Source organism: Aethalodelphis obliquidens, unplaced genomic scaffold (assembly GCF_003676395.1).
Source record: "Aethalodelphis obliquidens isolate GAN/ISIS:26980383/991018 unplaced genomic scaffold, ASM367639v1 scaffold8, whole genome shotgun sequence".
NCBI classification, from domain to species: domain Eukaryota; kingdom Metazoa; phylum Chordata; class Mammalia; order Artiodactyla; family Delphinidae; genus Aethalodelphis; species Aethalodelphis obliquidens.
The window spans coordinates 14,646,730-14,673,222 of NW_020837952.1; the positions used below are offsets into that span (position 1 = coordinate 14,646,730).

The window sequence follows — 26,493 nt, forward strand, 5'->3', positions numbered from 1 at the left end:
GAACATGTTCCTCACCAGTTTATATAAAAGCAGTTCTAACAGAATAGTTAAATGGCCTTGCTATATTTAAATATCCTTAATTCATTCCCTCATTCACACACTTGAGTATGCATTCTGTGACAGGCACTATGCTGGGTATACAAAGATGATGGGAATTAAACTACTGTCTTCAAGAAACTTTAACCCCTGATGGTAGGATAAAGCTTAAGGGTCAAACTGGACATTGCTTCAGCTCCATCACAGAGCTAGGAGGAGCCTGTGGGACAGGAAGCACAGTGGGTCACACTGAATACCTCATAGGAAGCAGAATGGTTTCCCATCTCAAAGCCATGCTACACTACTGGCACCAGCTAATGGGGCCTCTACAGTCAGGCCTCGCCCATGGAATTCCTGATTTGAATAATCCCTTAGTAAGGACTAGGAAGACGAATGGGATTCAGATGGTGACTCCAAGCTGCCCAGGCACTAGGTGACAGGGACTTCAAAACAAAGCTTTAAAGATGAACAAACAACATGAACTTCCCAGCTGCTCGAAAAAGGCCCACAACTGGCTGCTGACACCAATAATCCCCAGAAGTGGATCAAGTGGATAAAAGCCAGGTGTGAGGTCTGCAGAAAAGAAATGAAGGCAGGCAGACAGGGCCCACTGCACTTCTTTCCCCAAATTATATTCAATAAAAACAGTTCTCAGATACTGCTCTTCCCTGTTTTCCTCCTACCTCCCTGGCTGCACTTGGTACATTTTACAGTTACCTGTCACTCTGTCCAAGCCCTGCTAATTCCCCTTTTTTATTATTTGTGGAGTCTAGGTATTTTCACCTTTACTTGCTGTAAAAAATTGAGGTTGCATATGCCCTTGTATTCAGCAATTCTGCTCCTAGGTATATTCCCTACCTATGCAAACTCTCATATCTATGCACACTGGGACACACACAGGGATGTACACATGGCAGTACTGATTGTGACAGTAAAAAAGGAGGAACCATATAAAATTCATTAACAGAAGAATGTATGAATAACTATGGTCGATTTACAAAACATAATAAATACACCAGGGGTTGTCAAACTTCTTGGTCTTGTGATCTCTTTACACTCTTAGAAATTACAACATTTGTCATATCAGAAAGATAAATTTTTTAAAGTTTACCTGTCATTAAAAAAAATTAATTACATGTCTATACGATTTTTATTAAAGAAACTACATTTCGCAAACCAAACAATAATTTACTGGATGAAAAATGGTATTGTTTTATATTTTTTAAATGTCAAATCTCCATTTGCTTATTTATGGTCTCTAGTCACAATTCAGTACATTCTCCCTTTGGACCAACAATAACATTAATTAACAACAGCAGCTGACATTAATAAGCACTTAGTTTATATGATATATCCATCTCATTTAATCCTTATAACAGCCAATAAAGTAGGTATTATTCCCATTATAAAGATAAGGTAAAAGACGTAAGTAAGGAAGAGTAAGTAACTTGCCAAAGGTCACATCACCAGTAAGTTGCCTAGTAAGGATTCCAATTTAAATTCTCTTACCTATGATGCTATGTTAAACTTGAGTATAGCATTATGCAACTGGGTATTCAAAAATTAATTGATAGTGATGGAGTCAAATTTACATCTGAAACTCACCAAAGGCTAAAGCTATATACTACTGATTTATTTCAGTTTAATAGTTTAATGCTTAGTGTTATGTGCTGAGTTGCATCCCCTGAAAATTCATATGATGAAGTCTGTCTCAGTCTATTCGGGCAGCCAAAACAAAACACTAGAGACTGGGTGGTTTATAAACAACAGAAATTTATTTCTCACAGTTCTAGAGGCTGGGAAGTTTAGCAGGCATATTCGGTGTCTAGTTTAAAGGCCCTCTTCCTGGTTCATAGACTGTGTCTTTTCGCCGTCACCTCATGTGGCAGAAAGAGTAAGGGATCTCTGTGGGGTCTCTTTTATAAGAGTACTAATCCCATTCATGAAAACTCCACCCTCATGACCTAATAAGCACATCCCAAAAGCCCTACCTCCTCATACCATCACAAGTGGGCATCAGGTTTCAACAAATTATTTGGGGGGACACAAACATTAGGAGCACTGCAAAGTCCTAACTCCTAGTACCTCAGAATGTGACTGTATTTGGAGATAGAATCTTTATAAAGAGGTAGTTAAAGTAAACTGAGGTCATTAGGATGGGCCCTAATCCAATATGACTGGTGTCCTTATAAGAAGAGGAAATTTGGACACAGACAAGTACAGAGAGAAGTCCACGGGAAGACGGAGATGAACATCTACCGGCCAAGAGAGAGGCCTCAGAAGAAACCAACCCTGCTGACAACCTTGACCTCAGACTTCTAACCTCCAAAACTGTAATAAAATAAATTTCTGTTTAAGCCACGCACTCTTTGGTGCTTTGGTACTTTGTTATGACACCCTAGCAAACTAATGCAGTCAGGAATTTGCCGAAGTTTCATTGGTCACTGGTATACTGCTATAAGTTTTAAATGAAACCTATACTTTAAAAAACTAATAATATTTTATGTCAAAATATCTGACTGTCAAGCAGAATTTTAATTTTTAATATATCATTTAATAATGAAATGTCATTAACATTTTAATATAGTTTTAATACTGAATAATTCTCTGGAATTTATCTTTTATACTTTTTCCTTTCTAAATAAGATTAAAATCTCCTAGTAAAAGGAGATTTATACTTTATAATATAGTACATGGCATACAAATAAAATCTTAAAAGTATTTAATAGTTAGTTATATCTCAAACTTTATTACTTAATGAATCAGTTTCTATACACTGCTTTCAATCACTTTTTATTAACTGCTTCCAAAACCCGCAACAGGTGCAAGAATAGATTGATGATATCCAAGTAGAGGCTGATGGCAGCTAATACATACTCTTCAGGTGACAGCCTATGCATCAAGGAGTGTGTGTCATAGATGATGAATCCACAGAAAAGAAGGGCTCCTACAGCAGCCAAGACCAACTCCACTGTCTCACTGTAAAAAAATACCTATAGGCAAGAGATTAAAATAATAATTTTATATTTAAAAACAGCATTAAGAATACTTAAGTTACTTGCTCTTAAGTTATATATTCTACCTATGTATTTAATAATGCTGTACAACTTTGAATACAAATGTTAAAAGTAGAAAAAGGCAAGGCAGGTCCACTACTGTTGTATGAAAGGGTGAATGGATGAACCAATGGATATCCTCCTTTTATTAAATTACCCACCTGACTTTGAACAGTAGCATTCCAAATATAAATAATTTAAAATATATTTCTTATTCAGAATTACATGTGCCACTTGAAGGTTAGCAATTACAAGTGAGGGACTCTTTCTATGTAATTTAACTCATTTGTTCATTCATCTTCCTTTCCATCAATAATATTGGCATAAGACCTTGATTTTTTAAAATATCATTTTAAATTCATTCTACATACAAATGTTCCCAGATAATTATAACCAAGTGTCTGACCATAAGATGCTTCCTATAGCTTTTTGAGATTATTTATATTTCAAGTTACCATCCTAAAACAACTTACCTTCAAGATTCCTGACAAGCACAAAATCCACAAAGTAGCAAATAGTCTATAAAAACAAAATATTAATAATTTAGAATATTGTTCCTAACCAAAAAACTTTGTAAACCCATTCAACATTTTCTGAAGAAATAAATCCATCCTGATATTTGCCTGATAATTGAAATGTAAGAATTCTTTACTGTACGATGAATACTGTAGAACACCCAGAAATGGAAAGAACAGCTATCTATTCAACATTTGTTTTTATGGTGTACAAAACTAGTTAAGAGTATCATTTTTAAAGTTTTCAATTGGAACATAAATATTGACATAAGCTAAAAATCATTAGAAGTATTTTAATTCTTCTAGAAATTAAAAATCTATAAATGAACACAGAAAATCTATAAATGAACAAATGAAACAAAATTGCATTTTTTAACCAAATAACAATAACAAATTATTCTGTGAACATGCATATCCTTTAGAGTGATTGGGATTAACAACAGTTTAGACACTGAAGATTATTGAACTTGAAAACAGCAACAGACACTAACCAGAATGAATCAGAGAAAAAAAGACTAGGAAAAAAAAAAATGAACAGAGCACCAGTGAACTGTGGGACAACATCAAGAAGGTTAGCAAATATGTAGTTGGAGTCTCAACAGAGAGGAGAAAGAAGGGGAACTTAAAAATGTTTGAAGAAATAATGGCCAAAAATGTTCCAAATTTGATTAAAACTTTACACTGACAGATCCAAGAAGCAGAAGAAATGTGAGAAAAACACACCAAGGAATATCATAATCAGATTACTGAAAATGTTAATCATATTACTGAAAATTACGAAGAAAATGTTAAAGGTAGCTAGGGGATAAAAGACATATTATGTAGAGACACAAAGATAAAAAAGCAGACTTCTTGTCAGAACTACACAAGCCAGAATACAGTGGAGTGACATCTTTAGAGTACTGAAAGTAAGAAAAAGCCCAAACCTAGAATTCTGCACCAGCAAAAATTACTCTCAAAAACAAAAGTAAAATGAAGATTTTTTTGCAGACACACATAAGCTGACACTAACAGACCAGCACTATAAGAAATGTTAAAAGGAAATCCCTCAGACAGAAAAATATTAAACGGAAATTTGGATCTACACAAAGAAATGGAGAACAACAGAAACAGTAAATATGTGGGTGAACATAAAAGGCTTTGTCTATATTTTAAATCTCTTAAAGAGTTAAAAATAAAAGAGCAAAAATAATAATAATGTATCATGAGGTTTATAACATATGTGGAACAAAGTTATGGCAACAATAGCACAAAGGTAGAAGAGAAGCAACCTAAGTATACTGCGCATGAAATGGTATATTCTTGAAGGCAGACTATGATAATTTAAAGATGTATACTGTAAAACCTAAAGCAACCTCTATTTAAAAGAACTACAGCTAATAACTAATAAAGGAGATGAATGGAATTAAATAATCCAAAAGAAAAAGAGGAGAAAAGAAACAAAGTAACAAAGAATAGATAGGACAAACAGACAGAAAACAAGTGGCAACAGAGTAGGCTTAAGTCCAACCATATCAAAAATCACATTAAATATAAATGGTCTAAACAAGCCAATTAATAGCAGAGATGATCAGGTTGGACAAAAAGTAAGATCCAACCATATGCTGCCTGAGAGAAAACGATTTTAACTCTAAAGACACAAATAAGCTATATATAAAAGGATGGAAAAAGATATACCATGCTAACACAATCAATAGAAAGCTGGGGTGGCTATCTTAACAAAGTAGATTTTAGGGCAAGAATATTACCAGAGATAACCCCTTCATGATGATAAGGGGATCATCAAGAGGACATACAATCCTGAATATTTATGCATATAAAAACAGAGCTTCAAATAACATGAAGCAAAACTTACAGAATTAATAGGAGAAACAAACCAAGCCATACTTGTAGTTGGAGATTTCAACACCACTTTTGCATTAACTGATAGAATAAGCAGGCAGAAAATTAGTAAGCCTGCAGAAGACTTGAATAATGCTATCAAGCAACTTGACCTAATTGACATTTATTAAACACTCCTCTAACAAGAGCAAAATATACATTCTCCTCTAGTACGCAAAGAACATTTACCAAGATATCATAAAATGAATCTCAATAAATGCCAAAAGACTGAAATCATATAAAATATGTTCTTTAACAACAGAATTAAATCAGAAATTAAACATACATAGTATTATAATCCACTTTGGTGAATCAAGGGCATAGTGAGATTCCAGCTCTCAGTTTTCTTGCTGGAATGGCCACAGAATTTCTTGGATACATCTGGTATACTTAAGTTAGACTGATGTATCTTGCCACCTCACCATATAGATCCTTCAGGATTGAAAAGGACTCAGGACCTGCTTTTTCATACTTAAACCCTAGGGAAACTCCAAAGCTTCTGCACCAAGAAGTATGGGGAAGGTGGTATTAAGAACTGTAAGGCAACTGAAATTTTACCTACTTGTAAGCTAGTAAGTTAGTCTGGCAGAATTTCATGGATGTTAAGTAGAAGACATGCGACTCTTAGGTCTGAGATGAAGAGTGGTTTATGACAGCAATAGCAGTAGCTGAAGAACAGGCACAGGAGACAGGTGTTGTGGGAGTAAAGAAATGAAAGAAATAGAGGACAGAAGGTGAAGAAAGAAAATGAGACAGTGATATTTAAGATTTCAGCAATGAAACAACCCCTAGTGATGACAATCACTATGATGTGACGTCTACGATGTGGACACGGCAGGAAGATGAAAGCTGCCAAAGTAGATAGAGGTCCAGAGATATCAAGAAGCTAAGGTGATGGATGGGCCTAAAATGCAGTTTGATGCTATCGTCTTTAAAGCATGAGGGAGGCTTGACCAAAAAGGGAATGAGTAACAGTAATGAGCAAGAGTATGAAGCATATAGCCAGACAGCATAAACCTTAAAGCAATGAATGTCCAGCATGCTGAGGAACAATGAAAGGAGCATTAGGGGACTGAAGCAGTTTTCAATACTAACCCCCCATCCCAAACAACATAGGGTGTGGGGGAATGAGCAGCTAGAGAACAGTGTTCTCAGGGAGGAATCGAGTTTCAGCTGAGATAAGGAAGAAGAAAGAATTTATTCTGAAGAGGCTAAAATATAAGGAAGATATATAAGGAGTTCTAGAGTCTATAGTAGAGTGGATGGGAGGAAGGGGTACATATGGAGATTGGGATGGGAAGAAGCAGAGAGAGAAACCACATATACATCATAAATCATACATAACATACAAATATATAAAAAACACCCCCCACCAACATACATATAAGACAGGAAAGGAAAAAAAAACATGTTGCCTCTCCCTAAATCAAACTCCATTCTAATACAACTATAAGCATCCTGCACAATTGTCAGTGTTGGCTGACCAACTATATTTTACCCCCAAGAGACTTCTGGTAATCTGGATTACCAGAAAAAAAGGAGGAGGAAAGAAAGTTTTGTAAAACTAGACCACTTGTAAATTTTTAGTGTTGTAACTGGAAAAAGAACAGAAAATGTTTGAGTGATTATGTGCCAACAGAAGGCCATTGTGAACTTAGGAAAGAGTCTATGCATTCTTACCAAGGTGAGGGCGATACAGTACCATTATCCTAGTATAAAAAGGATCATTCCCTATATTAATTAGTTTGAAGAATGATACAGGTTAATTTAGATGGATCAAAAAGATTTTAAAGTTCATGCAGACTCCTGGATCATAATTACCTTGCTTTTGCCACAAAGATGTAGAGGTAACATTTGGTAACAGTTATGCTAAGACAAAGATCTAAATAATTTAGGCAAATTTCATACCATTTATAAAGCATGCAAGCCTAGCCTCTCTAGAAGGCTTAAATTTTTTCGCATTCACTTCCCTTTCAATACGGGGGAAGCAAAAGACTCAAAGCCACTTTTCATCTCCTAGCATGCTCTGGGAGAGTACTCAAAGGGATGACCTCTCATTACCCTCCATTTTTAAAGTATCCAAAGCTAACAGTATAGAACTTCTCTCAAAACTAGGTAATACTAAATATACTTATCTATCATAACCATGATATATATAACTTACCCTGCTCCAAATTTGCTGAAATCTCTCTTAGATTGTAGAGTACATACAGTCAAGCCAAGAAATACTGCAGTAGTCAGTATAAAAGCTTGCAGAACAATATACACATCATAGAAAGTAACTGTAAAATTACAAAACACGGATTTAAAATACATACAAACATACTCAATATAAAAGTTTTTTTCTAGTGGGAAGCAGCCACAGAGCACAGGGAGATCAGCTCGTGCTTTGTGACCACCTAGAGGGGTGGGATAGGGAGGGTGGGAGGGAGACGCAAGAGGGAAGAGATATGGGGATATATGTATAGCTGATTCACTCTGTTATAAAGCAGAAACTAACGCACCGTTGTAAAGCAATTATACCCCAATAAAGATGTTAAAAAAAAAAAGTATTGGTTTCTTTGTACACTTGAAACTAATAAAATATTATAAATCAACTATACTTCAATTTTTTAAAAAAAGAAATGTTAGTGTATGGGAGGATGTAAAAAAAAAAAGTTTTTTTTCTGTCATATAACAGAAATGCCTTATTTTGTCCTGTACTACTTGCTAATAAAAACAATTATGGAAAGATTCCTTATTCAGTCTTCAATACTGGTACAGTAAAACCACACCCATAGTGCAATAAACAGGCTCCAAAATATACAACATAAGGGGTCATGTTATTATGAAGTTAAAGAAATGACTAGAGAGATATTACACAGCTAGTTGGTTTAGGAGTTTGGGGGATATGGTGAAATGATTCTCACCCATTTCTGTCCCCACTGCAGTTTATCACCATAGTTGACAGTGGTGACTGTCAACTCTGGCTTAAATATCAATAGGATATTCTATAACAACCTAATTGGGAAAAGAATTTGAAAAAGAATAGATACATGTATATGTATAATTGAATCACTTTGTTGTACACCTGAAACTAACACAACATTATTAATCAACTATACTCCAATATAAAATAAAAAGTTAAAAAAATATATATATATCAGTAGGGATGGTTCTGGGTCCTGTGGCTGGCTGGGAATTCCTAGGCAAGAAAAATATTGGGGCTGTCTGCCATTTACCAATACCATAGGGAACAGAAACCAACCACTAATTGCTTTATATCCAAATCTGCATTATCTTGGAGTACATTATTGGGGGTTTACTGAATATATAACGAATTCCCTTCTGAAGTTTTAGAATGACCATCTGGATTGACTATGGCTACTGTAATACAACTGCTTAACATTTTAACAGAATACTAAATTATAACCTCTTTAAAGGAAATTACATACTTTGAACCCAAAACCATTTAAGTAATTTTTAATTTGAGGGGGATTAATTATTCAGTTCTTTCTATTCCTAAATGCTAACTAATTGGACTTTCTCTACTTATGCCATTACAGGGTTAGGAAGATGAACAAAGAAAAGGTAAACCATGAAATCACTTTTGCTTCTCATTAGAAATTTCAGTGTAAGATTAGGTGGATTCCAATAACCCTGAAATAAATCTCTCTCCTACATCCCTTACAGAGAAGACAGTGATGGACTTGATAATAACATTAATAGTAACATTAATAGATAATAACACTAATAATAAGTAAATATTAATAATACTTCCTTTCTATGCTGAGAAATTTCAACCCTATTTTTTTTAGTTGTTATTATTATTTATTTATATTCTGATTCTTTTATAAAAGGAAGAGATGAATTACCAAAAAATAGATTCAATAAAACTGGCATAAAAAAGTTAAAAATAGTAATGACAAAACAGAAAGAGATAAATATATTAACAATAAGGATCAACAATTTACTGTTATTGAGAGTAATAGTCAATTCTGATCTTTTTAGTATGCCAGATTAATCATTCTGAGTTAATCAGAATTTTTATTGTTAATAAATCACAAAACTTTTTACTTGAGGCATTACATAGAGTACATCAAGTAACTATAACAGATACTTCCTTTTAAATATATATTTAACACAAAATACAAAACAGAAATGAACACTGTTTCTTGTAGTGCCATTTGATGAAATATGAGGATATAATAATAAAGTACAGTTCAATGCAGACAATTTGAGATACTGAGCTTATGTGATGAAAGTACATGGCTCCAAACATGTTATCAATTCTTCTAAGCTCCCTTTAAATAAGGGAAAAGATTAGCTATGGTTGTCTTATTTTCACAAATGGATAAACAAAATGAATACTGTTCTTATTCCTATTGTCTTCCTAATTCTTTTCCACTTCCTCTAAACTCAGTTAACTACACAAACATTTAATTTTTGCTTATATTTTAGGAATTCTTCATCCTATGCCATATTTTTTAATATGACATTCCATGATGGTAAGCTTTAGCCCCAAACACGTTTTTATCCAAAACATTTACCAACATTAAAAAGTTACTGTAACATATGGAAGCATAATTATGGCTTACCAACGAAGGCCACAGTCAGAGCTTCCAACAGTGTCTAAAAAAAAGAAATTGAAATTACATAGATGCATGTAAAATTTATACTATGTTATGTACATGTTCTAATTTCCAGGAGTTCAATGTGATTCCATATGCATGATCTCATTTTAGCTTCAGAGCAGCCTTGTGAAGTATATGGGACAGATAATAAGCCCACCATAATGAAAATGAGACCTCAATGTATTAAGTGAGAATATTCAGAATTCCTTTTTTTTTTGGCTGTGCAGCACAACTTGCAGGATCTTAGTTCCCTGACCAGCGACTGAACCCAGGCCACCGCAGTGAAAGCGCCACATCCTAACAACTGGATCACCAGGGAACTCCTGTGAGAATATTCAGATTCTAACTGTGATCCCATTACTCCTTGAACTCAACTAGATTTTTCATACCTGTAACAGGAAGATTCTAAAAGTAATATGGAAAATTCTATTATTCTCACTCACTATAATGTAAATAAAAATGAAACTGCAAATCACATGCACATTTATAAAAACCTCACTACCTCACACAAATAAACACAGGAAGAATAAAATATTTAAGTAGTACTTTGGTGTGGCAGAGTCTTAAACTGTCTCTGAATATTCGTTTTTTCTTTCTTCCTTAGTAACAGAATTTTTGCCTCAACACACAACTGTTCAGATTAATCATTACATTTTTCAGCCTCCCTTGCAGCTAGATCTGGTCACAAGACTATATTCTAGTCAACGGAATGTGAGCAGAGAGGCATACAACTTCAAAAAGCAAAAAGGCTTGCTCTCTCCTTTCTCTTTTCATTTTTTTAAATAAATGGATAGAATGTAGATATGGTGGTGAGCTATCTTATACCATGCAACACTTTAGAGATGTCTGAACCACAGCAGATGAATGGGCCCCTGAGAATTTCCCTAAACAGTCACTCAGATTTTTATATGAAAGAGAAGTAAACCATCTTGTTTAAGCCATTGTTATTTTGTCATTGTTTAAGCCATGTCAAAAGTAGCTAAACTCATATCCTAAATAAGAGTTAGGGATATTGAGCTTCATCCTCTAGCTTCTCTTTCCCCTTAATTACATATCTTTGTTTTATATGCTTACTCTAGTTAGATTTTATCTGATAGAAGATTATCATAAAGGTAAAGCCTTGAATTTTTTTAAAAAACTCATTAATTTTGTTCTGTTACTGTAACACATGTATATGCATTCAATTAAATAAATAAATTTAAAACTCAGGAATAAATGTTAAAGGAACAGATATTGTCAAAGTACTCACAAATCCAAAAAGCAGGTACAGGTTAAGGGGATGCTTATGTCTGTTTAAAGTCAAGGCTAAAATGAAACCCAAAGATCCAAGGGCACACACCAAAATTAAGGCAGGACTGAAAGACAAAAAATTAAATCATTCTCAAGTTTAAAAATACTATAGTTTTATCCAATTTAATAAAATTTGTCTATGTATTTGTGAAAGTACAGGAAAAAAAAATCTGAAAGGCTCTACACCAAACTGTCAAAAGAAATTATTTTTCCATGGGGAAAATTTGAGGACTGTGAGATGGGGAGGAGCAGGAAGACAAAGAATCTTCCCCACAGGGACTTCCCTGGTGGCGCAGTGGTTAAGAATCTGCCTTTCAATGCAGGGGACACAGGTTAGAGCCCTGGTCCGGAAAGATCCCACATGCCTCAGAGCAATAAGCCCATGTACCACAACTACTGAGCCTGCGCTCTAGAGCCTATGAGCCACAACTACTGAGCCCACATGCCACAATTACTGAATCCCGCAGGCTCCGCAAGAGAAGCCACTGCAATGAGAAGCCCACACACTGCAACAAAGAGTAGCCCACATCCGTCGCAACTAGAGAAAGTCCGTGAGCAGGAACAAAGACCCAATGCAGCCAAAAATAAATAAATAAATAAAAATTAATTAAAAAAAAAAAAGAAGAATCTTCCCCACAATGAATGGGGAAGACTTAGCCTTTTTACTTCATGAACTTCTAACATACTTGAATAATTTTTGCAATTAGCATACTGCTTTTTTAAACTAAAATACAATACATAAAAACTATTAAATAATAAACCAATTTTATACCTAACTACTTTTTTAGGGTATTTACTATATAGCTGTAATTTAAATTAAAGAACTTTACTCCAAATAGCAAACTAATAGTTCAAGATTCCCCTTTTGTAAAGGGAGAATAGAAATTATCTACTTCTAAGAAAATATTCATTCTCTACTTTTCCTTTCCTTTAATATAAAGAACCTATATTACTTTTAGCCGTGGAAATAATTATTTTGGAGGTCAGATCTTAAACAAATTAGGGATGAATCATACGGAACTCCTTTGAAAACTTTTCAGTGAAAATTTCCTAATTGTGAACCAACACTAAGGTAAGTTAAACGTTTTTTAAGTACCTTTACTTTTCAAGCACTGTCTTGGGCTTTGGGGACAGGGCATAAGTCTAATAAACACACAAAAAACTAAGACTTAGAAAAACTGCATACACAGTTAAAAATTCTTAACACTATTCCAGGAAATGAGGACTTAACCCTATGAAATTAAGCTAAAAAGTTTAGAGGTAAATACCATATCGTAGAACATTTTCCTTATCAAAACTTATTTACAAGAGCTAATAATGAACCTTTTTTACGTTCTAACCTTAAAAGTTAATAGAAAAAAAAACTAACTTTGCTCATATTATGCCCTTTCAGTGATATGCAACGGCTGAAAATGATTCAGAACCATGTCATTACCTTACCTTTCATGAACAAATGTCCGTATAGAATCAAAGTATAAAAAAAACGTGGATGTCACTGTAGTTAAGAGAACTTGCAGAGAAAGGATGCTGTAGACTTTTCTTAGAAAGCCTGAAAGAGAAAAAAGTTACACATGACTATTTTCTTAAGCATTTATCAAAGAACAGCAAGATCAAATTTCTTCTTAGAAACATTAACTTGTTATATGAATTCTTTTTAAAATCTTAATCCAAATAATGCAACCTGTAACTAAAACTAAAAACAAAACAACGCCGCCCCCAAAAATCAAAAATTTTAAGTGATAACTATCCTCCAGGAAGCATGAGCTTAAAAAAAATTAAGTTAATGGGCCAGAATACAAATGTTTTCATCAAAATAAAAAGAAAACATTAAATGCATATTTGTAAAACATACAACAAAGCAAAAGATTAAAAACAGAACATTTTAAAGAACAAAGCTATGTTGAAACTGAAAAGCAGGAATAGAAAGCATATGGTTAGATATAAAATTAAAAAAGAAATCTTAATTTCCAAGCAATACAAATGTTTCCCCAAAATGAATTTCTCCATAAAAGGCAAACAATATTTAAACTTATTTTCACTCACCTATTTTTATTTCTCACTTCTAGTACCTTTACCTCTAGTTTCTATATAAGAAGTTCTTACTTTCAAAATATTACCGACATCCATATATCAACTCCAAATATCAACTCCAAGGCCTAATGATCTAAAAATACTTATTAACGTCTTCTGAGCTACAGATGACATAAATGATACAGTGAACACCCAACTCACCACCAGCTTCAGAAACAAAACATTAACAACAGTTCTCACCTCTCCTTAACAAACTGCTAATCATCTTTCAAGATTCACCCTTTCTCGGGACTTCCCTAGTGGTCCATTGGTTAAGACTCGGCACTCCCACTGCAGGGGGCCTGTGTTCGATCCCTGGTCAGGGAACTAGATCTGGCATGCCACATTTAAGAGCCTGCATGCCGCAACTAAAAGATCCCGCAGGCCACAACTAAGACCCGATGCAGCCAAACAAATAAATAAATAAATGTTAAAAAAAAAAAATTCAGCCTTTCTCAGTTCCCCAGTCTGAATTAAATGTTCCTCCTCATGTTCCCAAGGGACCCTAAATATACTTCTAGTCACTTTATTTTATAGTGATACATCTAATTGTCTTTCACTATTAGACTGTAAAGACTAAAAAGCTCCCTAATAATAGGATAATAATATTAATTTTTATACTCCTAGCACCCAGCCAAGGAGTTGGCACAGAATAAATACTCATTAAATTTTATATGCTTTTAAATAAACTTATATTGAATTAATGAAAAGTGAATCTTGCCAGTCAGGGAAAAGGTCTTATTCTGAAACAATAATGGAGCCACATAACTTCTATAGAGCATTGTTCTTAGGCAAGAAAAACACTATTGAATGACTTTTACCCAACAAAAGATGTGATATTGTCTCTTGACTCTCATGACAAGGCGAATATGATAAATGTTCTCTTTGAAAAAAATTCGTACCAAAGACCTGGTTCCTCAAGGAATGATGAAGTGCTTTGACGGCATGTCTGCCAAATATCGAATAATAAAATAAATATTTCGTAAGAATAAGGGAATTTTCATAAATACTAAAGATTTAATTCTTAAAGACCCCGCAATTAAATCTTAATCAGTGTTTCCTTCTGGCACCCTTTCCAAAACATAGTGAGTTTTTCCTAATGTCTTGAACAGGTTTTAATGAACATATATCGTAACCAGTGACTCACAATCACAGTGAGAATCAGTCCTACTTTGGCCTAGGCAGAGGTAATCTTGAACAAAAAGAAGATAAATAGTGTTCATCTCCACAACCAATCTACAACTTACTTTCTTAAAAAGGCCCTGGTGTCTGCAAGCTTTGGGAAGTCGTTTCTGCCTTTTTCAAAAAAGCAAAGAATCTGCCATAGACAATGTTATTTGGGCTATGTTTCCGCAAATTTAATTCTAAACCAAAGGTCAAACCATTATTCCCCCAAGGGATTTTCTGGACTGTAAAAAGATCATATTCTTTACTTCTGATACCCTACAATGTACCTTATGTAACTCAAACCCATTGCACATAATATATATTCTCAGTTAAGCGGTGAAAGTCAATGTTAATCCTTAACATTTTATGGACCTGTTCTACAGTCAAAACAGTGTGTTTAATGTTTATTTGTATATGTGCGTGTGCACAAGTGCATATGTGATAAAAGACTGGAAGAATACGAGTGAACGTGTTAATAATGGTTTTCTTTGGGCAGTATGACTGAGGGTGATTTCCATGTTCAGTTCTTTGCTAATCTGTTTTTTTAATATATCACCAATAAATATTTATTACTTTTGTAATAGAAAAACATTTTAAAGAAACCTATGCAGGGGGCTTCGCTGGTGGCACAGTGCTTAAGAATCCGTCTGCCAATGCAGGGGACACGGGTTCAAGCCCTGGTCCGGGAAGATCCCACATGCCGCGGAGCAACTAAGCCCGTGTGCCACAACTACTGAGCTCACGCTCTAGGGCCCGGGAGCCACAACCACTGAGCCTGCGCTCTAGGGCCCGCGAGCCACAACTACTGAATCCCGTGCACCTAGAGCCCGTGCTCCGCAACAAGAGAGGCCACCGCAACGAGAAGCCCGCGCACCGCAACAAAGAGTAGCCCCCACTCGCCGCAACTAGAGAAAGCCCACACGCAGCAACGAAGACCCAACGCAGCCAAAAATAAAATCAAAAAAAAAAAAAGGAAACCTATGCTAAGCCAATAAATTCATCATAAAAATAATCCTTATGCAGATACTCTAAATCACAGCTTTTCTATACTCTTTAAAAATGAGAACTTAAATAAAATCTCACAAAAAGTAACACCTGATACCCATTTTGAATAACTAACATAAAAAGTGGCAAAAGATATACATACACAGCTCACAGGGAAAAATAAAAGATCTGATATGAAAAGAAAACAAGCCAAACAACAATCTTTCAATTTCTTTTTTTTTTTTTTTTGAGTCCTAATTTCTCCCCTTCTACTTCTCCCCTTTCTACTCAAACTTAACAGGCTAAACCAGGAACTCTTCATTTCTACCCAATCTGTAACCAGCACCAACATCCCCCAAGCCAAAAATGTAGGAGTCATCTCTCATTCCCCTTCCTTTTCCCAATCCATCAACAACTACCATAGCTTCCACCTGCAAAGTCGACCACCTCTGGTCTCTGCAGCCTCTCCAGTCAGTCTTATGATCTCTCACCTGGACTATTAAAGCAGCCTTCTAATTGGTCTCTGTGCTTTCACTGGTCCCACCTGTAGGCCCAACCCATTCTCCACAGCTGTCAGCAATCTTTTTGTAACGTAATCCATATCACGTGACTCCCTGCTTAACTACTTTTAATGGCTTCCCTTAAACTTAGAATAAAACTTTGAAGATTTTATGGGGCCTACAGGCCCTACATGATATGGAACCTCTCTGAACTCATCTCATATACTACTCTTCCTTTTCCTCACCATGCATTACCCTCACTAGCCACCTTTCTGCTCCCCAAACATGCCAAATCCTTCCTGCTTCTGGGCCTTGCCCTTGCTGTTTCCTCTGCCTGAAATGCCCTTATCATTCTTTACATGAAATGATGGTTTAACTTCTGACACTCCCTTCAAGTGACTCACTTCTAACAAAAAGAATAAGGCAGAAGTGGCAGTGTGTATTATTTCTAAGTCATAAAAGGCAACACCTGTCAACTATACCTCAATAAAAACTTTTTAAGGCAATATGGCTACCTACTTGCTCTTTCTTAGATCACTTGCTCTAGAGCAGTGTTTATCAACCTTATTTTTAATTGCCCATCTAAGAAGCCTTCTGAACATTTTTATCCTAATAGCCCTCCAATAAAATTTTAATGCCACAGGGACTTCCCTGGCAGTCCAGTGGTGAGGACGCCACACTTTCACTGCTGAGGGCCCAGGTTCAATCCCTGGTCGGGGAACTAGGATCCCAAAAGCCACGTGCCATGGCCAAATTAAAAAAAAAATTTTAATGCCACAAATATACTGTACATATGTTTATGTATCACAACTCTTTGGAAGGCTACAAACCATTGAAATACCTGAGATTTTTTGCTCTCCACCTCAGGAACCAATTTTCACCCTCTTGGAGGTTGTCCCCACTGAGAATGAACACTGTAGGAGAAGCCAGCTGCCAATGCTGTGAGAAACCTCAAGCAGCCCTCTGGAAAGATCCATGAGAAAGTAAGGTCTCCTGCCAACAGCCAGTGAGAAACTGAAGCCTTCTGCTAATAGTGATGTGAGTGTGCCTTCCTGCAAGCGTATCCTTCACCACCAGTCAGGACTTCAGATGACTGCAGCCTCAGCCAGCATCCTGACTACACCTATGACAAATCCTGAGCTAGAATCTCTCAGCTGCCTGGTTCTTAAAAACTGATAATAAACATTTACTCAAGCCAGTAAGTTTTGTGGTAATTTGTTACACAGCAATAAAGACTAATACAGATTTTGGTACCTGGAAGTGGGATGCTGCTGTACCAAAAACCTAAAATATGGAAGAGGCTTTGGAACCAGGTAGTGGGTAGAAGTGGGTAGGTCTTTGAGGTAAAAGCTCAAAGAGCCTTGAAGAAACTATAGAAGGATGACGCCTTTACAGAGGCTGTGGGTAAGGACGTAAAGAGAGGAAAATCTTATGGAAACTGGAGGAAACAGAATCCTTGTTATGTACCGGCAAAAAATTTAGCAACACTGTCACCTGTGGGAACATGGAAAGTAGAAGATGTGCCTAATGAAGTGGTGATCAAAGTAAGGAGATTTCCAGACAGAGCATGCACTTGCTGCCTTCTTGCTGCTCATACTAAAATGCAAGATGACACAGCATGTGATGATAAAATCCTTTGTTAGAACCTCACAAAGGGACTTACCTGGCGGTCCAGTGGTTAAGACTCTGCGCTTCCTCTGCAGGGGGCATGAGTTCCAGCCCTGGTCAGGGAACTAAGATCCCGCACGCCGCGTGGTGCGGCCAAAAAGAAAACAAAACAAAACGAACCTCACAAATATCCAACATTGTACCTCAGAAAAAATCATTCAAACAATAGGGCTTCTGAGAGGCTTGAGGAAACAGTCACTCATCATCTCAGCCAAAACTCACTCTAAGACATTTGGGTGTGGCTTTTATCTAATGGAGTGAACCTCAGTAAGAATCATAGGAGACCCACAAAGTTTTCTGAAGAATTTTATTGGCAAAAATACCACCAAATTATGCTTGTCTTACCTTTGGATGTTGGGTGTGTGGATACAGGTAATTAAAAAATTCTTTAGTTCCACAGAGTCTGAGAGGAAATGTACTCATACGAGCTACACTTAAGGAACCATAGGCAAGGAGCCTCATCCATACCTTTAGATAACAAGATTCTGAACTTTGAGCTGATGTTATAATAGGATAAGACTTTTAGAGGGGCTTAGCTTGCATGTGGAAGAAAGAAAAATAATTTGTAGCCAGAGGGAAATAAATATGCCTGTAAGTTCTTTGACACATCTTCAAAAGGTGGAGCCTAAATACCCTCCCCTTGAATGTGGACTGGACTTAGGAACTCGCTTCTAATAAATACAATAAGGAAGATGTGATGGTGTGTGGGACTGCCCTGACTAGGTCATAAAAGACACTGTAGCTTCCTCGATGGTCTCTCACGGATTGCTTGCTCTCGAGGAAGCCAGCCACCATGCCCATGACACTCATGCAGCCTATGGAAATGTCATGTGGCAAAGAACAAAGGCCTCTGTCAACATCTGCATGAATGAGGTTTCCAGGAAGCGGATCCTCCAGACTAGTCAAGCCTTAGCTGATTGCAGTCCCAGCCCACACCTTGAGTGGACTCTCATGAGACACCCTGCGCCACAGCCACCTAGCTAAACCTCTCCCAGATTCCTGACTCTCAGAAACTGTGTGAGGTAATAACTATGTGTTGTTTTAAGCGTCTAAAATTTGGGGTAATTTTTAATAAAGCAATAGATAACTAATACACCTGGCTAGCTCCTTCCAGTACAACACAACTGCCATCTCCTTTACGAGTTCTTTTCCTGGCCATTCCTGAACTAAAACTGCTGCTATTCTAGACCCTAGAGTCTACTCCATCACTGTTTCTTTTCTTCAGAGAACTTATCACTGTTAGTAGTCTATTTGTTTGCTTGACTCTTTAGGGTCTATCTCCCCTACTCCTCCACCCAAATAACAGCTCTAGAGAACTGAAATATTATCTGGTTACTGCTATATCCCTAGTATTGGTAGGGAGCCCAAGAAAGTTGCGTAAACAAAGAAAAACGCTCACCTGCACTCACCTAGCTAAAGAAATGTAGATTAAAACAAGATAACAAGAGTCAGTAAAGTACAGAGTCAGTAACACAACAAGAGTCAGTAAACTACAGCTAAGGGCGGAACCCAGCACATCACCTGACCTTGTAGGCGTTACTGGGCACAGTCACACTGTCATGTGTGTGTCCTCTATGGCTGCTCTTGCACCATGATGGCAGAGCTGTGCCACAGTGTCCTTAGAACCCACAAAGCTGAAAATATTTACCATTTGGCCCTTTGTAGAAAATGTTTGCCAACCCCTGATCTACCAGATTGCCAGATACTAAAAAGTTTGATGATCTCAGTGTTGGTGAGGGTGCAATAATAGAAGTAATACAATGGAAAATTGTATTTTCCTGATATACAAATAATACAATGGAAAATTATTCAGCCTTAAAAAGAAAACTCTGACGCATGCTATAAAATGAACACACCCTGAAAATATGCTAATTGAAATATACTAGTCACAAAAAGACGAATACTGATGATTCCACTTATATGAAGTTATCTAGAGTGGTCAAATTCATAAAACAAAAAAGTAGAGTGGTGGGGCTTGGGAGAGGGGAAAGTGGCAAGTTGTTTGATGGGTACAGAGTTTCAGTTTTGCAAGATGAAAAAGTTCTGGTGATTAGTTGCATAACAATGTGAATATATTTAACACTACACACTGAACTGTACACTTAAAAATGGTTAAGATGATAAATTTTTAATGTAGTATGTATTTTACCACAATTTTAAAAAAAATTTATTAAAAAAACTGAGTTCTATTGCCAAAATAGTTCCAAAATTCACTTCCAGAAATACAGATCAAGATTCTTAGCACATGAGCGCTTCATAAGTCCTCTCCCAGAACAAGTTCCAGCTGCCGGATAGGATGAAAATCTGCTGCAGCTTCTGTGATCAATTGGCTGAACTAGAGCGGACAATGAATTCCACTTACATGAAGCTGAGCATTCTAAATTCAAAATAATTTCTACCCGCGGGATATTACATAATAACTTATAACTAACATGTCATTTTGATTGACCTAGGAAACTTCCATTTCCAGCAAATGCCTCAATAATCCTCACATCTATGTTGAGTTTTAGGTCTTGCAGAGAGGAAACAGTAAACGAGATAGATATGGTCCCTGCCCTCACAGTTCTTACAATCCAGCAAAGAAGACAAGAACGTTGGAACCTGGAAACAAGTTCACACCCCCTAAACCAAAAACATCCAAGCAGATAACTCCATTCACGTATATGTCACGATGATAACATAATAAACTTATTTTAACCAAAAAAATAACCCTAGGTTTCTCTTAACTGAAAGATGCCAAATTCAGGCTACTGAGGTTTTCAACTGTCCCCTTCCCCACCGAAGACAGGGTTTAAGGCACGATGGGTTCCGGTTTCTGAGCGCACAGCTGGGGAACCACCTCCTCTCCCGCTGAGCCCCTGCGGTGGGAGAACGCTCTTCCTCCGAGCCGGCGGGGCTGGCAGGAGAAGGGAAGGCTGCCCTCTGAACCCCAGGACACCCGCGCTCTCCCCCGAGCCCGGCCGGTGAGGATGCTCGCCTCAGAGGCCGGCGGCGCGGCCGGACCGACTAGGCGCGGCCGAGACGGGCCCGGCGACGTACCCATTCGGATGTGCACGCTGGCGGAGGCCACGCAGCTGCCATAGTTGAAGTCGTCCTCGATGGAGGAGCAGGGGTAGCAGGGTTTAGGGTCCGCCATGTCAGAACGGCACACCCAAGTACCTTTCCGAGGGCAGACAACACCAGCACAACAGCCTCCAAGCCACTTCCGGAGGAGGCGGTCCAGCCCCAACTAGCCGAGCGGCTGCGGCCGAGCCAAGCCCCAACTAATCGATGATCTCGCCTCAAAACTTCAGTTAGGCTGAGAAAAAGGAGATGGCTTCAGACGAGGGTGGGAGAGAAAACGAGTTACGTTCTCGGCGTCATCTGAAGTGACGGTTTTCTCAGATTTTCCTCCACAAGCTTCTTCAATCTTCTGACCTGGTGAGTTGCTAAAAGTGATAAAAGCGAAGTCCCATTCATCCTTTCAACAAATACCCGTCTCATTCATATACTCTGTCAATAATCACATTAGAGAGACACTTTTAATTACATTATTTTTATTGAAGTATAGTTGATTTTATTTGCACTGTTTTTAATAATAACAATCCCTAAAATTATTGAGCACTTTCTATAAACCAGGCTTTCTTAATGAGATAATGTTTAATCCTGGAAGACAAGTCGGAGCCAACCAGGAAAGCGTGGAGTGATGTAGGTAGGTTCTCAAGGGACCAACATCTGCAAGGCGGCGGGGAGCAGAGAGCAAAGCTCAGTATGAGTAGGGCACAGATGGCAAAGTATGAGGCTGAATAGATAAAGGCCAGATCACTGTCTGCCAAACGTAGAATACATTGTAGAGTCATGACCACAGCCAGGGAAGAAGGGATGTTGCGGTACTAATAAAAGAAATGATGGTGGCAAACACGATGGATCAGAGTGAATATTCATGGTATTACTGTCATTTCAGTACAAAGATGAGGTGTAGATATACACAGAGTAATATCATCCCAGGATCCCTTGGAATTTTTATGACGCATTTACTTTGATACACCCACATTTGCCATCCTCACTTTAACCATAACACTCAAAAGACTTAGCAAGTAGAACTCAGAATAGCTGTGGAACGGTCTATTCTGAAACCAAATCCTTAAACTTGATGTTATTGGAAGCTTTTGTCTAAAGAGCTAAACTCAGGGCTTCCCCAGGGCTTCCCTGGTGGTGCAGTGGTTAAGAATCCGCCTGCCAATGCAGGGGACACAGGTTCGAGCCCTGCTCCGGGAAGATCCCACATGCCGCAGAGCAACTAAGCCCGTGCGCCACAACTACTGAGCCCACGTGCCACAACTACTGAAGCCCCCGTGCCTAGAGCCTGTACTCCACAAGAGAAGACACTGCAATGAGAAGCCCGCGCACCTCAGAGAAGAGTAGCCCCCACTCACCACAACTAGAAGAAAGCCCACGCACAGCAATGCAGCCAAAAATAAATAAATTAAATAAAATAAATAAAACAACGAAAAAAAGAACTAACCTCATTTCCATAAAGACAAGCAAAAAAAACTTACCTTTTATGATTTTACAGGCATTTCAAAAACACATTACTCATTTTAATATAAAGTCATAATAGGATTTATTATATAGAACTAACCAGAGTTGTCCTGGGAACCCACCATCTTTTTTTTTTTTTTAATGTCATACTCTTTTGCTTTTTTAAAAAATTTTTATATATTTTATTTATTTATTTTTTTTGGCTGTGTTGGGTCTTTGTCGCTGTGCTCCGGCTTTTCTCTAGTTGCGGCGAGCGGGGGCTACTTTTCATTGCGGTGCACAGGCTTATTGCGGTGGCTTCTCCTGTTGCGGAGCATGGGTTCTAGGCACGCGGGCTTCAGTAGTTGTAGCTTGTGGGCTCCATAATTGTGGCTCACGGGCTCTAGAGCGCAGGCTCAGTAGTTGTGGCAGACAAGCTTAGCTGCTCTGCAGCATGTGGGTTCTTCCTGGACCAGGGCTCAAACCCGTGTCCCCTGAATTGGCAGGCGGATTCTTAACCACTGTGCCACCAGGAAAGTCCAAACCCATTGTCTTATTGACTAAAAGCACCATCAGCAAAGTTTGATCTCCTACCTCTTACCATTTACAAAAAGTAAATTTCAGATGGATTGTGGATATAAATGTGAAAGACAAAACAATAAAACTTTGAGAAGATGATATATAGGAAAATTTGATTTGGAGGAAAGAAAAGATTTCTGAAACCAGATACAAACTAGCAGTTAACCCCAAAGGAGAAGATTGACAAACTAAACTATATTAAAATGAGGAACTTCTAGTAATCAAAATACACTATAAGAGAGTAAAAGCAAGTCACAGAACAGAGGAAGATATTTGCTACCCATGTAATGTACACAATGCTTCTTTCCAGAATATAAAAACAATTGTTACAAATCAAGAAAAACAGAGACAGGCAGCCAACAGGAAAAAAGGCAAACAGGCATCACACACACACACACACAAAATTACTAATAAACATATAAAAAGATGCTTACCCTCAATGTTCAGAGAAATGCAAATCAGTGCCACAATGAGATATCTCTACACATTCACCAAATGACTAAAGTTAAGAGGTTGACAACACCAACTGTTGAAAAGGTTGTGGATCAACTGGAACTCTTAAACTAGAACTGGCTTCATAGGCATGTAACCTGTACAATTGCATAGGGCCCTGCTTTCAGAAGGACCTTGCATTTGACTTAATGTTCAACTGTCGCCATTTTGCAATTCTTCATAATTTTTCCTTTGAACTTGTGTTTTATAAGTGAAAGCACAACGGAGCATGAGCAGAAGAGTTACACACAATATATAAGTGTGTACACTCTTCCATACCAACCATTTGCATTTAGCATTCAGGCAGCCCCATTAATGCAGAATTCTATTAGACCTGTAATGCATGGGAGTTAGGCTAGATTAAAACCAGTACAAGATGAAATTCCCTGGCGGTCTAGTGGTTAGGACTCTGTGCTCTCACTGCCGATGTCCCGGTTCAATCCCTGGTAGGGGAACTAAGACCCCACAAGCCTCACGGCATGGCCAAAAAAAAAAAAAAAAAAAGCAAAAGCAAAACAAAACAGTACAAGATAAATGTGTTACATCTGCAGCTTAGTAAAGAGAAAGGGAGGGAGGGTGCAGACAGCTGAAAGAGGCCAAGCTTTCCTTACCAACCAGAACTTACTTTGCAGAAAGAATGGTGTTCTAAGAAACATGAATGACCAAGGAATCCTATCATAACTTTTAAAATTTGTGTTACTTCCCAGCATTAGCCAACCACTTACACTATAAACGAAGATATAGAAGGAAAGAGAGATAGCACAACTATAGTTCGTTTTCCCTTTAGTCCATCCTTATCCGGAAGCTGAAGGTAGAGAGTGTTGGTAGATTGTGCACATATCAGGAAATGAAATAAAAACATTTTGAGTTAATTTCATGCAGCTTTTCCACAGTTGAAGTAAGAATGAAATACATAAGCATGTACAAGCTATGAAATACAAATTATGTAATTTTGATGATTCCACACACACGAGTTTGCATTTAAAACTGGCATTGCACAATATAAAGATCAATGGTAAAATCTGTGCTAATAACTTTAAATGATATTTTTTTCTTTACTTAAAATGACATTAAATAGCAAGTTAAAAAATCATGGCAGGCTTCCCTGGTGGCACAGTGGTTGAGAATCCACCTGCCAATGCAGGGGACACGGGTTCGATCCCCGGTCAGGGAAGATCCCACATGCCGCGGAGCAACTAAGCCCGTGCGCCACAACTACTGAGCCCACGCACCTAGAGGCCGTGCACCGCAGCAAGAGAAGCCACTGCAGTGAGAAGCCCGCATGCAGCAACGAAGACCCAACACAGCCAAAAATAAATAAATAAATTTATAAGGAAAAAAAAATCGTGGCAAGTCAAGAGACTGCAAAAGAAACAAAAAGCTTTCTGTTTTAGTACATTTAATGGGACTTCTCCCTGCCTTTTAAACAAGGGGCCCGCATGTTTATTTTGCACCGGGTTCCACACATCATGTAGCTGGCTCTGCTACTGCGACTGTATATGGAGAAAGCCCTTTGGAAAATTGTTTGCCAATATCCACCAAAGCTGAACATACACAACAAGGCCTATGACTCAGCAATTCCACTCCTACATGGAGTATACGCTCAACAGAAATGCATGCATATATTTGTAAAAGATGACCAAGAATACACATAGCAGCCTTATTCATAATAGCCAAAAACTAGAAACAACCCAACTGACCACTGTTGGTAAAATGGATTAAAAAATTGTGGTATATACTTGCATAGTTTCTACAATGAAAATGAACAAATTACTGCTATATACAACGTGAATGAACTTCACAAACCTTATGTTAAGCAAAAGAAACCAAATACAAAGAATATGCACTATGAGATTCTATGTAAAGTTAAAAAGCAAGCAAAAGGGGACTTCCCTGGTGGTGCAGTGGTTAAGAATCCACCTGTCAATGCAGGGGACACAGGTTCGAGCCCTGGTCCGGGAAGACCCCACATGCCATGGAGCAACTAGGCCTGTGCACCACAACTAGTGAGCCTGAGCTCTAGAGCCCACGAGCCACAACTGCTGAGCCCGCACGCCTAGAGCCTGTGCTCCGCAACAAGAGAAGCCACCACAGTGAGGAGCCCGCACGCAGCAACAAAGACCCAATGCAGCCAAACATTAATTACTTAATTTTTAAAAAGCAAGCAAAATTAACCTGTGGTCTTAGACATCAGGAAATTATCTTTGGGGAGTAAGAAGGGATAAGAACTGGGAGAAGGCACTTAGAAGGACTTCTGGGATGGCTGATTACATATGTTTACTTGTGATAATGTAGCAAGCTGTTTATACTGAGGGTTTGTGTACTGTTTTGTGTATTGTACTAAAATTTTTAAATTGTGTTTTTAAAAGTGACAAAAGTTATTTGCTCCCTCTCAGTTTAGATAAGAAAGTTACCTTATGACAATAAAGCACTTAATTGCAGATATGGAATCCAATAACTCAGTATCCTCTATTTTTTTTAAGTTTATATTTTCAAGAACAAGTTTATTTGTTGTCGTTGCATTTTGTTTTGTTTTTTGTTTTTGTTTTTTTTTGGACACACGGCTTGTGGGATCTAGTTCCCTGACCAGGGATTGAACACCAGCCTTCAGCAGTGAGAGCACAGAGCTCTAACCACTGTATCACCAGGGAATTCCCTCCTCTATTCCTTTAAAGCTGAAATTTCATACAGAGTGCTTTGTAAATAAAGTCACTAATCTAAACAAATTTCAGTGGTTTTAAAGACCTATCTGCATCTCTCCTCTTCCTGCATCTTTCCTCTTCTTTCTTACTGTCTCTTCTTCTTTCTCCCCTCCTTTTCATTTAATATGTTTGTTCTACCAACTACAGGCTAAAATCTCTTCTAGATTATTCCCAGTCTATAATAATTCTATCCTATTCCTAGATTGACTTGAAAACCTTTTTTTTTTTTTTTTGGCTTTTAGATAATAATCTGCGTTCAACATTGAAGGAAGTAGAGACTTAAGCTGCTACTATCTTAAAATTTTTTTTTATCTTTAGAGTTTTATCTACCACTCAAGTTTAGGGACCAGAGCAGTAGAGGTTTACAAATCTCATGAATTACCGAAAAAGAGCATGGGCTTTTAGAGCTAAATAAATTTGAGTCTGAATCCTAGCTCAAT

At 37.5% G+C, this 26,493-nt stretch overlaps 2 protein-coding genes across 3 annotated transcripts in view; one reads left to right on the forward strand and one right to left on the reverse strand.

The window, feature by feature from the left end:
- Nucleotides 1–20,975, reverse strand: TMBIM4 (transmembrane BAX inhibitor motif containing 4). Of its 2 annotated transcripts, XM_027106936.1 has the most exons (7): nucleotides 20,820–20,971; nucleotides 12,832–12,940; nucleotides 11,351–11,456; nucleotides 10,066–10,099; nucleotides 7,653–7,770; nucleotides 3,566–3,611; nucleotides 1–3,029 (listed from the first exon to the last, which is right to left on the reverse strand). In XM_027106936.1, the coding sequence occupies exons 1-7, from the start codon at nucleotides 20,914–20,916 to the stop codon at nucleotides 2,823–2,825; spliced, it is 717 nt and encodes a 238-aa protein (XP_026962737.1). In that variant the 5' UTR covers nucleotides 20,917–20,971; the 3' UTR covers nucleotides 1–2,822. The 2 variants fall into 2 exon arrangements, with proteins under 2 accessions (XP_026962737.1, XP_026962738.1); XM_027106937.1 differs by lacking the exon at nucleotides 3,566–3,611 and having other exon boundaries at nucleotides 1–3,007; nucleotides 20,820–20,975.
- Nucleotides 20,976–21,082: 107 nt separating this feature from the next.
- The window catches only part of IRAK3 (interleukin 1 receptor associated kinase 3), a 77,525-nt gene continuing 72,114 nt past the window's right edge, over nucleotides 21,083–26,493 (forward strand). Inside the window, exon 1 of the mRNA XM_027106934.1 lies at nucleotides 21,083–21,200. The gene's annotated coding sequence lies outside the window, so the exon portion shown is untranslated. The remainder of the gene's footprint in view (nucleotides 21,201–26,493) is intronic.

Coding starts and splice junctions, on each gene's coding strand:
- TMBIM4 (XM_027106936.1), bottom strand. CDS start 20,916: ATGGCGGACCCTAAACCCTGCTACCCCTGCTCCTCCATCGAGGACGAC. Junction 3,612..7,652: donor TTCAGCAAATTTGGAGCAGG/GTAAGTTATATA, acceptor TTGTTTTTATAG/ACTATTTGCTACTTTGTGGA. Junction 3,030..3,565: donor GCTTGTCAGGAATCTTGAAG/GTAAGTTGTTTT, acceptor TCTTGCCTATAG/GTATTTTTTTACAGTGAGAC.